This window comes from Coloeus monedula, assembly GCF_965178545.1.
Source record: "Coloeus monedula genome assembly, chromosome: 39".
In the NCBI taxonomy this organism is placed as follows: domain Eukaryota; kingdom Metazoa; phylum Chordata; class Aves; order Passeriformes; family Corvidae; genus Coloeus; species Coloeus monedula.
This window is the reverse complement of record NC_138819.1, coordinates 359,338-374,551: the sequence shown is the minus strand read 5'-3', so window position 1 is coordinate 374,551 and position 15,214 is coordinate 359,338. Positions and strand designations below refer to the sequence as shown.

The 15,214-nt window shown below is 62.6% G+C and overlaps 1 protein-coding gene across 1 annotated transcript in view; it reads right to left on the bottom strand.

The window, feature by feature from the left end:
• Nucleotides 1–15,191, bottom strand: part of NXF1 (nuclear RNA export factor 1) — a 16,530-nt gene extending 1,339 nt beyond the window's left edge. The window contains exons 1-16 of the mRNA XM_082300239.1: nt 15,129–15,191; nt 13,849–14,029; nt 12,843–12,972; nt 12,326–12,409; nt 12,102–12,206; nt 11,436–11,516; nt 11,257–11,326; nt 11,063–11,151; nt 10,355–10,462; nt 9,623–9,732; nt 5,838–5,874; nt 4,292–4,360; nt 4,096–4,151; nt 3,111–3,218; nt 1,785–1,843; nt 266–290 (exon numbers count right to left, since the gene is read on the bottom strand). Coding sequence (XP_082156365.1) covers nt 266–290; nt 1,785–1,843; nt 3,111–3,218; nt 4,096–4,151; nt 4,292–4,360; nt 5,838–5,874; nt 9,623–9,732; nt 10,355–10,462; nt 11,063–11,151; nt 11,257–11,326; nt 11,436–11,516; nt 12,102–12,206; nt 12,326–12,409; nt 12,843–12,972; nt 13,849–14,029; nt 15,129–15,162 — 1,346 coding nt within the window. The 5' untranslated portion in view covers nt 15,163–15,191. The remainder of the gene's footprint in view (nt 1–265; nt 291–1,784; nt 1,844–3,110; nt 3,219–4,095; nt 4,152–4,291; nt 4,361–5,837; nt 5,875–9,622; nt 9,733–10,354; nt 10,463–11,062; nt 11,152–11,256; nt 11,327–11,435; nt 11,517–12,101; nt 12,207–12,325; nt 12,410–12,842; nt 12,973–13,848; nt 14,030–15,128) is intronic.
• Between the last annotated feature and the right edge of the window lie 23 nt (nt 15,192–15,214).

Sequence of the window (15,214 nt, the reverse complement as noted above, 5' to 3'; positions counted from 1 at the left end):
TGGGGAGGGGAAGGGTCAGGGCGGCTCAGAAAAGCCCAAATCCAGCCCAAATCCAGCCCAAATCCAGCCCAAATCCAGCCCAAATCCAGCCCAAAATCCACCCCAAATCCACCTCAAAACCCATGGCTGGGGAGGGGAAGGGTCAGGGCGGCTCAGAAAACCCCAAATCCACCCAAAATCCACCTCAAATCCATCTCAAAATCCACCTCAAAATCCACCCCAAATCCACCCCAAAATCCACCTCAAAATCCACCCCAAAATCTACCCCAAATCCACCTCAAAACCCATGGCTGGGAGAGGAAGGCTCAGAGAGGCTCAGAAAACCCCAAATCCACCCCAAATCCACCTCAAAATCCACCCCAAAATCCACCTCCAAATCCACCTCAAAAACCCCAAAATCCACCCAAATCCACCCCAAAATCCACCCCAAAATCCACCTCAAAATCCACCTCAAAATCCACCCCAAAATCCATCTCAAAATCCACCCCAAAATCCACCCCAAAATCCACCTCAAAATCCACCTCAAAATCCACCCCAAAATCCACCCCAAAATCCACCCCAAATCCACCCCAAAATCCACCTCAAAATCCACCTCAAAAAACCCCAAAATCCACCCCAAATCCACCCCAAAACCCATGGCTGGGGAGGGGAAGGGTCAGAGCAGCTCAGAAAACCCCAAATCCACCCAAAATCCACCTCAAATCCACCTCAAAATCCACCCCAAAATCCACCCCAAAATCCACCCCAAATCCACCCAAAATCCACCTCAAATCCACCTCAAAATCCACCCCAAATCCACCCCAAAATCCACCTCAAATCCACCCCAAAATCCACCTCAAAACCCATGGCTGGGGAGGGGAAGGCTCAGAGAGGCTCAGAAAACCCCAAATCCACCTCAAATCCACCCCAAAATCCACCTCAAAATCCACCTCAAAAAACCCCAAAATCCACCCCAAAATCCACCCAAAATCCATGGCTGGGGAGGGGAAGGGTCCAAGCGCCTCAGAAAACCCCAAATCCAGCCCAAATCCACCGAAAATCCACCCCAAAATGTCCCCAAAAACCCCTCAAAACCCCCCAAAAAACCCTCAAAAAAACCCCAAAAAATCCCCAAAAATCCCCAAAAACCCCTCCAAAAATCCCCTAAAAAACCAAAAAAAAATCCCAAAAGCATCCCAAAAAACCCCCCAAAAACCCCAAAAAAATCCCCAAAATCCCCCAAAAAAATCCCCAAAAAAATCCCAAAAATCCCCTCAAAAATCCCCCAAAAAATCCCAAAAAAACCCCCAAAAAATCCCCAAAAAAATCCCCCCAAAAAATCCCAAAACCCCCCAAAAACCCTCAAAAAGCCCCCCAAAAAAATCCCAAAAAAAACCCCCGAAAAATCCCCAAAATCCCCCCCAAAAAAATCCCCCAAAAAATCCCAAAAATCCCCTCAAAAATCCCCCAAAAAATCCCAAAAAAACCCCAAAAAATCCCCAAAAAATCCCCCAAAAAATCCCAAAACCCCCCAAAAACCCTCAAAAAGCCCCCCAAAAAAATCCCAAAAAAAACCCCAAAAAATCCCCAAAAACCCCCAAAAACCCTTAAAAAACCCCCCAAAAAATCCAAAAAAAACCCCAAAAAATCCCCAAAAACCCCCAAAAACCCTCAAAAAACCCCCCAAAAAATCCCAAAAAAAATCCCCAAAAAATCCCAGAAACCCGCAAAACTCCCCAAAAACCCCAAAACCCCCCAAAAACCCCAAAAATCCCCAAAAACCCCAAATCCCCCGAGGGTCTCACTGGGGTCCTTCAGCTTCTTCACGTTCCTGCTGTCCTTGAAGTACTCGTTGAGGCTGTTCCTGGGGCACAGAGCCCACGGCCGTTTTTGGGGCGGTTTTGGGGATTTTGGGGGGTTTTTGGGGTTTTTGGGGTCGTTTTGGGGCCGGTTTTGGGGGTTTGGGGCGGTTTTTGGGGTGTTTGGGGTGTTTGGGGGCGGTTTCTGGGGTGGTTTTGGGGTGGTTTTTGGGATGTTTCGGGGCGGTTTTGGAGCCATTTTGGGGGGTTTGGGGTTTTTGGGGTGGTTTTTGGGGTTTTTGGGGTGTTTCGGGGCGGTTTTGGGGTGGTTTTGGGGTTTTTTGGGGTGTTTTGGGGTGTTTTGGGGGGGGTTTTGGGGGTTTTTGTGATGTTTTGGGGTGGTTTTTGGGGTGGTTTGGGACAGTTTTTGGGGTGGTTTGGGGCGGTTTTGGGGCGGTTTTTGGGGTGGTTTTGGGGCGGTTTTTGGGGGGTTTGGGGCGGTTTTGGGACTTTTTTGGGGTGTTTGGGGTGTTTTGGGCAGTTGGGGGGTGGTTTGGGGGGTTTTGGGCGGTTTTTGGGGGTTTCTTGGTTGTTTCAGGGCGGTTTTGGGGCGGTTTTGGGGGGTTTCAGGGCTGTTTCTGGGGTGTTTTGGGGCGGTTTTTGGGGTGTTTGGGGTTTTGGGGGCGGTTTTGGGACGTTTTTTGGGGTGTTTGGGGCGTTTTGGGACGTTTTTTGGGGTGTTTGGGGCGTTTTGGGACGTTTTTTTGGGGTGTTTGGGGCGTTCTGGGGTGGTTTTTGGGGTGTTTGGGGTGTTTTGGGGCAGTTTTGGGGGGGTTTGGGGGGTTTTGGGGCGTTTTTTGGGGGGTTTCAGGGCGGTTTCTGGGGTATTTCAGGGTGGTTTTGGGGCGGTTTTTGGGGTTTTTGGGGGGTTTCAAGGCAGTTTTTGGGGGGTTTGGGGCGGTTTTTGGGGTGTTTCGGGGCGGTTTTGGGGCGGTTTTTGGGGTGTTTCGGGGCGGTTTTGGGACATTTTTTGGGGTGTTTCGGGGCAGTTTTTGGGGTGTTTCGGGGCGGTTTTGGGACGTTTTTTGGGGTGTTTGGGGCGGTTTTTGGGGTGTTTGGGGTGTTTGGGGGCGGTTTTTGGGGTGTTTGGGGTGTTTCAGGGCGGTTTTGGGGCGGTTTTTGGGGCGTTTGGGGTGTTTCGGGGCGGTTTTGGGGCGGTTTTGGGGGTTTTTGGGGTGTTTCGGGGCGGTTTTTGGGGTGTTTGGGGGCGGTTTTGGGGTGTTTGGGGTGTTTGGGGGCGGTTTTGGGGCGGTTTTTGGCGTTCTCGGGTACCTGGGGGGGGTGTGGGGGCCGTAGGGGATGCTCAGCGAGCAGCAGGCGCTGTCGTGGTACGCGTCCAGCAGCCCCTGGCGGTCACTGGAGTCGTAGACGGAGTAATACCTGGGGGAGAGGGGAAATTGGGGTGAAAACGGGGGGATTTGGGCAAAATGGGGGGAATGGGGAAAAGAGGGGGATTTGGGGAAAAAATGGGGAAAAAATGGGGGGAAAATGGGGGAAAAGGGGGGGATTAGGGGAAAAAATGGGGGGAAAAGGGGAAAAAATGGGGGGAAAACCAGGGAGAAATGGGAAAAACGGGGAAAAATGGGGGAAAACGGGGAAAAAAGGGGGGAAAACGGGGATTTGGGTAAAATGGGGGGGCAATGGGGGAGAAATGGGGGGATTTGGGTAAAATGGGAGGAAATAGGGGAAAAATAGGGGGGAAAACGGAGGGAAATGGGGGAAAATGGGGGGATTTGGGCAAAAATGGAGGGAAATGGAGGAAAAAGGGGGGGAAATGGGGAAAAAAATGGGGGAGATGGGGAGATTTGGGAAAAAAATAGGGGAAAAATGGGGGAAAAACGGGGGGAAATGGGAAAATGGGGGGAAATGGAGAAATGGGGTGACAACGGAGTTCGGGAGGGGAAAATGGGATTTTGGGGTTAAAAAATGGAATTTAGGGGTTAAAAATGGGGTCAAAATGGGGTTTGGGGAGGAATGGGATTTTAGGGTTAACAAATGGGTTGAAAAGGGGTTTGGGGTTAAAAATGGGGTTTGGGGCTTAAAAAACGGGGGGTTTTGAGGGGATTTGGGGATTTTTAAGGGTTTTTTTGAGGGGGGTTTAAGGGATTTTTAAGAGAAGTTTTGAGGAATTTTGGGGTTTTTTTGTGGGGGGAATTGGGGATTTTCAGTGGGGTTTTTTTTGGGGGGGTTTGGGGTTTTTTGAGAGGGGTTTTGAGGTGGTTTTGGGGGGTTTTTGGGGCGGGGGGGGGGCACTCACTGCTGGAGGAACCGCAGCACCAAAGCCTTGAGGTCGTCGGAGCCGAAGTAGCTGCCCTAAAAAAATGGGGGGGGAGGGGGGAAACCACGGTGAGACCCCCCCGAGGGTGGTGGGGGGGTCCCAAAAAGGGGGGAGGGGATCCCAAAAAGGGGGAAAAGCCCCCCCAAATTGAGGAGAAGGGGGGGGGGGTCCCCACCTTGCAGGGCGGCAGCGTCGTGGGGGCCTCGACGTCGAAGGCGATGGGGGGGGGGAGCTCGTGGCCGTCCTGGGGGGGGATTTGGGGGGGATTTGGGGGGAAAAGATCGATGGGAACCCCCCCCCAAAAATATTTGGGGATGTTCCCAACCCCCCCTCCAACCCCAGCCCAAAAAAACCCCCCCAAAAAACGGCTCCGAATCCTCCCTGACCCCCCCCAAAAACCCCAATTAATTCCTCTCTAAACCCCCCCAAAAGGGCTCAGAATGGCCCAAATCCCCCCCCCCAGGAGCCAAAAACTGCAAGGAGCCCCCAAAATCCCCCCCAAACCCCCCCAGAACACCCCAAAATCCCCCCCAAGCCCCCCCAGGAGCCCCCAAACCCTTCAGGGCCTCCCCAAACCCCCCCCCCCCCAGCGCCCCCCAAAATCCCCCTCAAATCCCCTCCAACCCCCCCAACCCCCCCCCAAACCCTTCAGGGGCCCCCCAAAATCCCCCCCAAATCCCCCCAGAGCCCCCCAGACCCCCAAACCCTTCAGGGCCCCCCCCAAAACCCCCTCAGGATCCCCCAATCCCCTCAGGGCCCCCCCAGAGCCCCTGGGGACCCCCCCAAACCCTTCTAAGACCCCCCCAAACTCCTCAGGGACCCCCCCAAATCCACCCAGGATCCCCCAAACCCTTCAAAGCCCCCCCAGACCCCTTGGGGACCCCCCCCAGAGTCCCCAAACCCCTCAGGGACCCCCCCAGACCCCTCAGGACCCTCCCAGACCCCTCGGGGACCCCCCCCAGACCCCTCCAGACCCCTCAGGACCCCCCCCAGACCCCTCCAGACCCCTCAGGACCCCCCCCAGACCCCTTGGGGACCCCCCCAGACCCCCTGGGGACCCCCCCAGACCCCTCAGAAACCCCCCCAGACCCCTCAGGGCCCCCCCCCAGACCCCTCAGAAACCCCCCCAGACCCCTCAGGACCCCCCCAGACCCCCTGGGGACCCCCCCAGACCCCCCCAGACCCCTCAGGACCCCCCCCAGACCCCTCGGGGACCCCTTGGGGACCCCCCCAGACCCCTCCAGACCCCTCAGGACCCCCCCCAGACCCCTCGGGGACCCCCCCAGACCCCCCCAGACCCCTCCAGACCCCTCAGGACCCCCCCAGACCCCTCAGAAACCCCCCCAGACCCCTCGGGGACCCCCCCAGACCCCTCAGGACCCCCCCCAGACCCCTCAGGACCCCCTCAGGACCCCCCCAGACCCCTCAGGACCCCCCCCAGACCCCTCCAGACCCCTCGGGGACCCCCCAGACCCCTCAGGGACCCCCCCAGACCCCTCAGGACCCCCCCAGACCCCCCAGACCCCTCAGGACCCCCCCCAGACCCCTCGGGGCCCCCCCCAGACCCCTCCAGACCCCTCAGGACCCCCCAGACCCCTTGGGGACCCCCCCAGACCCCTCAGGACCCCCCCAGACCCCCCCAGACCCCCTGGGGACCCCCCCAGACCCCTCGGGGACCCCCCCAGACCCCTCAGGACCCCCCCAGACCCCCCCAGACTCACCAGGCGCAGCAGTTTGGGGAACCTCTCTCTGACGGAGCTGCCGGGGGGGGGGGGGCACAGTGGGTGGGGGGCTGAGCAGCCCCCCCAAAACCCCCCCCCCAAAAAAATCCCATCCCCCCACCTCCCAAATTTATTGGGGACCTCCCCCTCCCCCCACCCCAGAAGTGCCCCACCCCCCCGGGGGGGTTTTGGGGGGGCCCTGGGGGGCCTTACCTGGCTCGTACTCACCTGGTGGGGGGGGGGGAACAAGGGGGGGACCCCAAAATCCCACCGGGCGTGGCACTGTGGGGTGGGGGAGGGGATTTGGGGGGGTCACGGGGGGGTTTTGGGGGTGGGGGGGGGGAGCAGAGGAAGATTTTGGGTGGGGGGAGGGGGGAAGAAAATTTGGGGGTGCAGAGGAATTGGGGGGGGGGGGGAACCAGGGGGGGCAAAAAAAGGGGGAGAAGGAAAATTTGGGAACAGGAGGGAAAAGGGAGGAAGGAAAAATGTGGGGGTGCAGGGAAGGATTTGGGGGGGTCCAGGAAAGGAGAAGAGGAAGATTTGGGGGTGCAAGAAAAGGGAAAAAAAAAGAAAATTTGGGGGTGCAAATGGGGGGGGGGGAAGGGAAGAATTGGGGGTGCAGAAAAGGGGGGGGGAGGAAAATTCCAGGGTGTAGAAAAGAGGAAAAAAAGTAAAATTTTGGGGTGCAGAAAAGAGGAAAAAGGAAAATTTTGGGGTGCAGAAAAGGGGTGGAAAGGAAGATTTTGGGGTACAGAAAAAGGAGGAAAAGGAAGATTTTGGGGTACAGAAAAAGGAGGAAAAGGAAGCTTTGGGGGTCCAGGAAAAGGGGGAAAAGGAAGATTTTGGGTGCAAAAAAGGGGGGGAAGAAAATTCAAGGGTGTAGAAAAGAGGAAAAAAAGTAAAATTTTGGGGTACAGAAAAGGGGGAAAACAAAGATTTTGGGGTACAAAAAAGGGGGAAGAAAGGAAGATTTTGGGGTGCAGAAAAGGGGTGGAAAGGAAAATTTTTGGGGTGCAGAAAAAGGAGGAAAAGGAAAATTTTTGGGGTGCAGAAAAAGGAGGAAAAGGAAAATTTTTGGGGTGCAGAAAAAGGAGGAAAAGGAAAATTTTTGGGGTGCAGAAAAAGGAGGAAAAGGAAGATTTTGGGGGGCTCCAGGGAAGGATTTTGGGAGGCTCCAGGGAAGGATTTTGGGAAGCTCCAAGGAAGGATTTTGGGGGGCTCCAGGGAAGGATTTTGGGAGGCTCCAGGGAAGGATTTGGGGGGCTCCAGGATAAGCGGGGAGGGGGCAGCCCAGGGGTTTTGGGGAGGGGATTTGGGGGCTCCAGCACAGGCTGGGGGGGGTCAGGGGCTCCCTCTGCCCCCCCAGAGGCCGGGGGTGCCCCGGGGGGCTCCGGCCGCGCCCCCGGAGCCGCAGCAGCTCCCGCTCGGGGCGGGGGGGCCCTGCCCGGGGCAGGGACGGGGGGATTTGGGGAATTTGGGGAGGGGGCTGCCCCGGCCGCGGCGTTCGGCCCTGCACGGCTGTGCCTGGCTTAGGTCGTCCCTCCCCGAGGGATCTTACCCGTCTCTGGCTAACCAGCCCTCGTCGAGGGCCGAACGCGGGGCACCCCCGGGACCCCCGGGATGGGGGGGGAGAGACCCCCGGGAATGGGGGAGAGACCCCCGGGAATGGGGGGAGAGACCCCCGGGAATGGGGGGAGAGAGGAGGGGATGGGGGAGAGACCCCCGGGAATGGGAGAATGGGAGAGGGAGACCCCCGGGAATGGGGGAGGGAGAGGAGGGGATGGGGGGGAGAGACCCCCGGGAATGGGGGAGAGACCCCCGGGAATGGGGGAGAGACCCTCGGGAATGGGGGAGAGAGGAGGGGATGGGGGAGAGACCCCCGGGAATGGAGGGGGAGACCCCCGGGAATGGGAGAATGGGAGAGGGAGACCCCCGGGAATGGGGGAGGGAGGAGGGGATGGGGGAGAGACCCCCGGGAATGGGGGAGAGACCCCCGGGAATGGGGGAGAAAGGAGGGGATGGGGGAGAGAGACCCCCGGGAATGGGAGGCAAGAGGAGGGGATGGGGAAAAAGGAGGCAAAAGGGAAAAGGAGGGGAACAGAATGAAGGAAAAGGGGGAGAGACCCCCAAAAATGGAGGAGAGGGAATGGGGAAAAGGAGGGGGAGAGACCCCCGGGAATGGGGGGAAAAGGGGAAAGGAGAAAGGGAAAGAGGAGGGAGAGAAAGGAGGAGCGGGGAGAGAGGGAAGGGGGAGAGGGAGGGAGGGAAAGAGGAAAAAAAAAGAGGAGCAAAGGAGCAAAAAAAGGGAAAAAGAGGAGCAAAGGAGCAAAAGGAGCAGCAGGAAAAGAGGAGCAGGGAAAGAGGGAAGCGGGAGAGGGAGGGAAGGAGCCAAAACGGCTCCTCCAGGCCCCACTCAGGGCTCAGGGCGGAATTTGGGGGGGATTTGGGGGGTTTGGGGTCCCCCACGGGCCCCTCAGAGAGGGCTCCAGCCCCGGGAAAGGCTCTGGAAGAGGTCGGGAATGGGGAACAGGGGCTGGGAGCCCCAGGCAGGAGCAGGAGGAGGAAGAAATGAGGAGAAAAGACCAAAAAAAAAAAAAAAAAAAAAAGGAGAAAAAAAGTGAAAGAAAAACAACGAACAGAAAGAAAAAAAATAAAAAGCAAGGAAGCAGAAAATGGGGGAAAAAAGGGAGAAAAAGTGAAAGAAAGGAAGTGGGAAAGAGGCAGAAAGGATCCTGCCCCAGCTCTGGGGGATTTCTGGGGACACAAAGGAGAATTTGGGGAAAACGAGGGAGATTTGGGGACATAAAGGGAGGGTTTTAGGGGCAAAAAAAAAAAAAAACTAAACAATTTTGGGGACAAAAGGGAGAATTCTGGGGACCAAAAGGAGAATTTTGGGACCAAAAGAAGGATTTTAAGGGCAAAAAGGAGGATTTTGGGACCAAAAGGAGGATTTTGAAGGCAAAAAGGAGGATTTTGGGACCAAAAGGAGGATTTTGGGACCAAAAGAAGGATTTTGAGGGCAAAAAGGAGGATTTTGGGGACCAAAAGAAGGATTTTGGGACCAAAAGGAGAATTTCGAGGACGAAAAGGAGAATTTCGGGGCACCACAGAGGATTTTGGGGTGCCCAGGAAGGCTCGGGGGGGGCCCTGCAGGGGGGTGGGCGCTGCCCAGCCGGACACTGGGGGGGGCTGGGGGAGGGGCGGCCACTGCTCCCGCTCCTGCCGAGCCCCGGGGGGGTCCGGGGGGTCCTGGGGGTCCCTGGGGGTCCCTGAGGGTCCCTGGGGGGGTCCCAGGGGTCCCTGGGGGTCTCTGAGGGGGTCCCAGGGGGTCTCTGGGGGTCCCTGAGGGGGTCCCAGGGGGTCCCTGGGGGTCTCTGGGGGTCCCTGGGGGTCCCTGGGGGGGTTTGGGGGTCTCTGGGGGTCCCTGGGGGGGTCCCAGGGGGTCCCTGGGGGTCCCTGAGGGGGTCCCTGGGGGTCTCTGGGGGGGTCCCTGGGGGTCCTTGGGGGTCTCTGGGGGGTCTGAGGGGGTCCCTGAGGGGGTCCCTGGGGGGTCCCTGGGGGTCTCTGGAGGTCCCTGGGGGTCCTTGGGGGTCTCTGGGGGTCCCTGAGGGGGTCCCTGAGGGGGTCCCTGGGGGTCTCTGGAGGTCCCTGGGGGTCCTTGGGGGTCTCTGGGGGTCCCTGGGGGGGTCCCAGGGGGTCTCTGGAGGTCCCTGGGGGTCTCTGGGGGTCTCTGGGGGGGTTTGGGGGTCCCTGGGGGTCCCTGGCCCCCCTGGGCTCGCACACACCTGATGTAGCTGGCCTGGTCGCGGAAGGAGTCGCACAGGGGGTTCCCGTCCAGCCACAGCTCCTCCAGCTTCAGCCCCTTGACCTTGTCCAGCTCCCGCTCGGACTTCAGCTGCCCCGGGGAGGGGGAGGGGGCTCAGCGCAGGGGGAGGGGCTGGGGGGTGCTGGGAGGGGTCTCAGGGGGGAATTGGGGTCCCAGGGGGGTCCCAGGGGGGTCCCAGGGGGGAATTGGGGTCCCAAGGGGGTCCCCAGGGGGGTCCCAGGGGGGAATTGAGAGCTCCCGGAGGGGTCTCAGGGGGGAATTGGGGTCCCAGGGGGGTCCCAGGGGGTCCCAGGGGGTCTCAGGGGTCCCAGGGGGTTCCCAGGGGGTCTCAGGGGGTTCCCAGGGGGGAATTGGGGTCCCAGGGGTTCCCAGGGGGTCCCAGGGGGTCCCAGGGGGTCCCGGGGGTCCCAGGGGGTTCCCAGGGGGTCTCAGGGGGGTCCCAGGGGGGAATTGGGGTCCCAGGGGTTCCCAGGGGGTCCCAGGGGGTCCCAGGGGGTCCCGGGGGTCCCAGGGGGTTCCCAGGGGGTCTCAGGGGGTTCCCAGGGGGGAATTGGGGTCCCAGGGGTTCCCAGGGGGTTCCCAGGGGTTCCCAGGGGGTCCCGGGGGGTCCCGGGGGTCCCAGGGGGTCCCAGGGGGTCTCAGGGGTGTCCCAGGGGGGTCCCAGGGGTTCCCAGGGGGTCCCAGCACCCACCTCATTCCGGGACAGGTCGAGCACTTTGAGCCCCGGGGCCTTGAGGGGCAGCTCGGCCAAATCGTCCAAGCGGAAAAGGCGATTGCTGCCCAGGTTCAGGGACTGCAGCTGGGGGGGAAACGGGGAGAAATGGGGGAAATGGGGAAAAATGGGGTCCCCATGGGGTCTCTGGGCTCTCTGGGCTCCCAAATGGGCTCTCTGGACTCCCAGTGGGCTCTCTGGGCTCCCAAATGGGCTCCCTGGGCTCCCAAATGGGCTCTCTGGGCTCCCAAATGGGCTCTCTGGGCTCCCTGGGCTCCCAAATGGGCTCTCTGGGCTCCCAAATGGGCTCTCTGGGCTCTCAGTGGGCTCTCTGGGCTCCCAAATGGGCTCCCAAATGGGTTCTCTGGGCTCCCAAATGGGCTCTCTGGGCTCCCAGTGGGCTCCCTGGGCTCCCAAATGGGCTCTCTGGGCTCCCAAATGGGCTCTCTGGGCTCTCAGTGGGCTCTCTGGGTTCCCAAATGGGCTCCCAAATGGGCTCTCTGGGCTCCCAAATGGGCTCTCTGGGCTCCCTGGGCTCCCAAATGGGCTCTCTGGGCTCCCAAATGGGCTCTCTGGGCTCTCAGTGGGCTCTCTGGGCTCCCAAATGGGCTCCCAAATGGGCTCTCTGGGCTCCCAGTGGGCTCTCTGGGCTCCCAAATGGGCTCTCTGGGCTCTCTGGGCTCCCACCTCGGGGATGTTCTCCTCGATGATGCGCAGCACCACGCCCATGGAGCTGCGCTGGTTCAGCACCACGTCGATGCTCCGGGACACCAGGTCTGGGCACAGAGGGGGCACGGGGGGCACGGGGGGGGTCAGGCCCGGCCCCTGCAGCCCCCCCGGACCCCCCAGCCCCCCCCAGACCCCCCGAAGCCCGGCCTCACCCGGGTCCACGCGGAGGCTCTTGAGGTCCAGCGCCTGCTGGGAGCCGTCGAATCTCTTGCTCATGCAGAGCTGGGGCACAGAGAGGGGGTGAGACCCCGCCCCGAGCCCCCCAGGAGCCCCCCAAACCCTCCCCGAGCCCCCCAGGACCCCCCCAGCCCCCCAGGACCCCCCCCCCCACCTTGAGCTGCTCGATCTCCTCGGGTTTGAGCTCGTTCTGCAGCGACTGCGGCGGCGCCGAGGAGTTGATGACGATGACGACCTGAGGGGGGCAGGGGGGTGAGAGGGAGCGGCCCCGACCTCGGGATGCTCCCAGAGCATTCCCAGAGCATTCCCAGAGCATTCCCAGAGCATTCCCAGAGCGTTCCCAGAGCGTTCCCAGAGCCCGTTCCCAGAGCCCATTCCCAGCCCAGCCCAGCCCAACCCAACCTGTCCCATCCCATCCCATCCCATCCCATCCCATCCCATCCCATCCCATTCCAGCTGCCCCAGCCCAGCCCATCCCAGCCCACTCTATGGATCCCATCCCATCCCATTCCCATTCCAGTTGTCCCCGTCCCATCCCAACCTGTCCCACCCTATCCCATCCCATCCTACGGATCCCATCCTGCCCCATGGATCCCATCCCATGGATCCCGTCCCATCCCTCCCATCCCATCCCATCGATCCCATCCCGTCCTATCCCATGAATCCCATCCCACCCCATCCCATGGATCCCATCCCACCCCATGGATCCCATCCCATGGATCCCATCCCACCCCATGGATCCCATCCCACCCCATGGATCCCACCCCACCCCATGGACAATCCCATCCCACCCCCCACCCCGCTCCCGCCCCCTCCCCACCTTGTAGTTGTCCCTGTCGGTGATTTTCCGCGACACCTGCTTCAGGGCGCTGGCCGTGGTCGCGTCCTCCACGTAGAACTGGGCCCGGTTGTGGTCGTAGTGGAACTGCAACGGGACCCGTCGGCATCCAGGGCTCCCTCCCCGCTCCGAGAGATCCCAAAATCCCCCCAAAATGCCCCCAAACTGCCCCCAAATCGCCCCCAACTCCCCCAAAGCGCACTGACCTCGACGGGGGTGAAGGGGACGCTGCAGAGGTTCTGGATGGAGCTCAGCAGCCAGGACTTGTCGTACTTCTTCCCATATGGGATCTGCGGGAAAACGGCACGGGATCCAGGGGATGGGGGGCAGGAAGGAGGAGAGGAGGGGAAGGGAAAGAGAAAGCACAAAATTACAACGAGAAGGAAAAAAGAATGAAAACCGGAAAAGAGAAGCAAAAAGAACATGAAAGGAAAGGAAAAGGAACGAGGAGGGAAATGAGAGAGCGAAGAGAACGAGGGCAGAGCGAAAACGCCTCAGCCCCAATCCCAGCCAGCTCCTCCTGACCCCTGTGCCCAATCCCAGCCCCAGCGTTCCCCACTCCAAACCCAGCATTCCCCATCCCAATCCCAACCCCATTCCCCAGCCAGCGTCCCCCATCCCAACCCCAGCACTTCCCACCCCAATCCTCTCATTCCCATCCCCGTTCCCATTCCCATCCCATCCCCGTTCCCATTCCCACCCCGTTCCCCGTTCCCATCTCACCGTGATCTTAAACCAGCTCCTCCTGCCCCCGTCCCTGCCGGAGCCGCCGCCGCCGCCGCGCTCCCCGGGCTCCCGTTTCACCGTGATGTTGATGTTGGCCAGGCGGCCGGAGCGCGGCGTGTACGGGACGCTGGGGAGGCCGGCATCAGCCGGGACCCCCCGGGACCCACCCAGGACCCCCCCGGGAACCCCTTGGGAACCCCTGGAACCCCCCCTGGACCCCCAGGAACCACCCTGGAACCACCCAAGACCCCCCAGGAGCTGCGTGGGATCCCCCAGAACCTCCCAGGATCCCCCGGGAACCGCCTGGGACCCCCCGGGACTCCCCAGGAGCCCCCGGAACCCCCCAGGATCCCCTGGGAACACCCCAGGACCCCCAGGAATCCCCCAGAATCCCCCCGGAACACCCCAGGACCCCCCAGGAACCCCCAGGACCCCCGGAACCCCCCAGGTTCCCCCGGGAACTCCCCGGGAACACCCCAGGACTGCCAGGAACCCCCCAGAATCCCCCTGGAACACCTCAGGACCCCCAGGAACCCCCCAGAATCCACCTGGGACCCCCAGGAACTGCCCGGGACCCCCCACGTTCCCCTGGGAACACCCCAGGATGCCCCGGGAACTCCCCAGGACCCCCCGGAACTCCCCAGGATCCCCCGGAGCCCCCCAGAATCCCCCCGGGACCCCCCGGAACCCCCCAGGACCCCCCGGAACCCCCCAAGAACTCCCCGGGAACACCCCAAGAACTCCCCGGGAACACCCCAGGACCCCTCGGAGCCCCCCAGGATCGCCCCGGAGCCCCCCAGAATCCCCCCCAGAATCCCCCCGGAGCCCCCCAGGACCCCCCGGGAACACCCCAGGACCCCCCTGGAACCCCCCAGGATCCCCCGGAGCCCCCCAGGATCGCCCCCAGAATCCCCCCGGAGCCCCCCAGGACCCCCCGGGAACACCCCAGGACCCCCCGGAGCCCCCCAGAATCCCCCCGGAGCCCCCCGGGCCCCGTGCTCACTATCGCCCGCGGGGGCCGTCGTGCGGCTCGGCCATGGGGACGTCGCCGTCGTCCTCGTCGGGGCGGCCGCGGCGGGGGCGGCTCCGGGGGTTCACCTCGCTGTACATCTTCCCCCGGAACGGCCCCCGGCCCTTCCGCCGCCGCCCCGGGAAGCCCCGGCCCCCGACGCGGTCATCGTGCTCTGCGGAGGGCAGCGGGATGGCACCGGGATGGCACCGGGATGGCACCGGGAATGGCACTGGGAGGGCACCGGGAATGGCACCGGGAGGGCACAGGGAATGGTACCGGGAATGGCACCGGGAATGGCACCGGGAATGGCACCGGGATGGCACCGGGAGGGTACCGGGAATGGCACCGGGATGGCACCGGGAGGGCACCGGGAATGGCACCGGGATGGCACCGGGAATGGCACCGGGAATGGCACCGGGATGGCACCGGGAATGGCACCGGGAATGGCACCGGGATGGTACCGGGAATGGCACCGGGAATGGCACAGGGATGGCACCGGGAATGGCACTGGGAGGGCACCGGGAATGGTACCGGGAATGGCACCGGGAATGGCACCGGGATGGCACCGGGAATGGCACCGGGAATGGCACCGGGAGCGCTCCCGCCGCCGCCGCCTTCCCCGGGCTCCGGCTCCATCCCCAGCCCCCGAACCCCCCCGGGACACCGGCACCGGGATCTGCCCCGCTCCAGGCTCCCCGCGGCCGCCTCCCTTCCCATCCCGGGCCCCCTCACCGGGCACCGGCCCCGGGCTCTGTCCCAGCGCGGCTCCACCGCTCCGAGCCCCCTCCCCACCGTTCCACCCCCCCCGAGCAGCCCCGGGGGCACCGGCCCCGGCCCCGTCCTCCCCCAGACCCTCCCGGAGACACCGGGACCGGCCGCGGGCTCCCTCCCGCCGCGCCCTCGCCGCTCTCTCCCCGTTCCCGTCCCCGGTTCCACCCCAGGCCCCATCACCGGCCCCGGGGGTCACCGCCACCGGCTCCGGGCCCCCTCCCCTCTCCCGGCCGCCCCTCCCCGGGGTCCCCCCGCCCGGCCCCGGTGTCCCTCCCCTCCCGGCCGCCGTTCCCGGTCCCTTTCCCTGTCCCCGTGTCCCCCCCGCCCGCCCGGTGTCCGCCCCCCCCCCCATCCCGGGCCTACCCCCATCCCCCGGGCCTGCCCCGCCGAGCTCCCTCCCCGCTCCCGCCGCGGCCCGGGGCTCCCCTGAGGGCTCTCCCCGCGTCCCCCCCGTGTCCCCCCGGTGCCCGCCGAGCCCCCGGTGCCCCCGCCCCGCTCACCGCTGTACCCGCCCCCCTTCCCCTCCTCCGCCATCGCCGCCGCCGCGGCCTCCCCGCCGCGCGTCCCGCTGACGTCACTTCCGCCC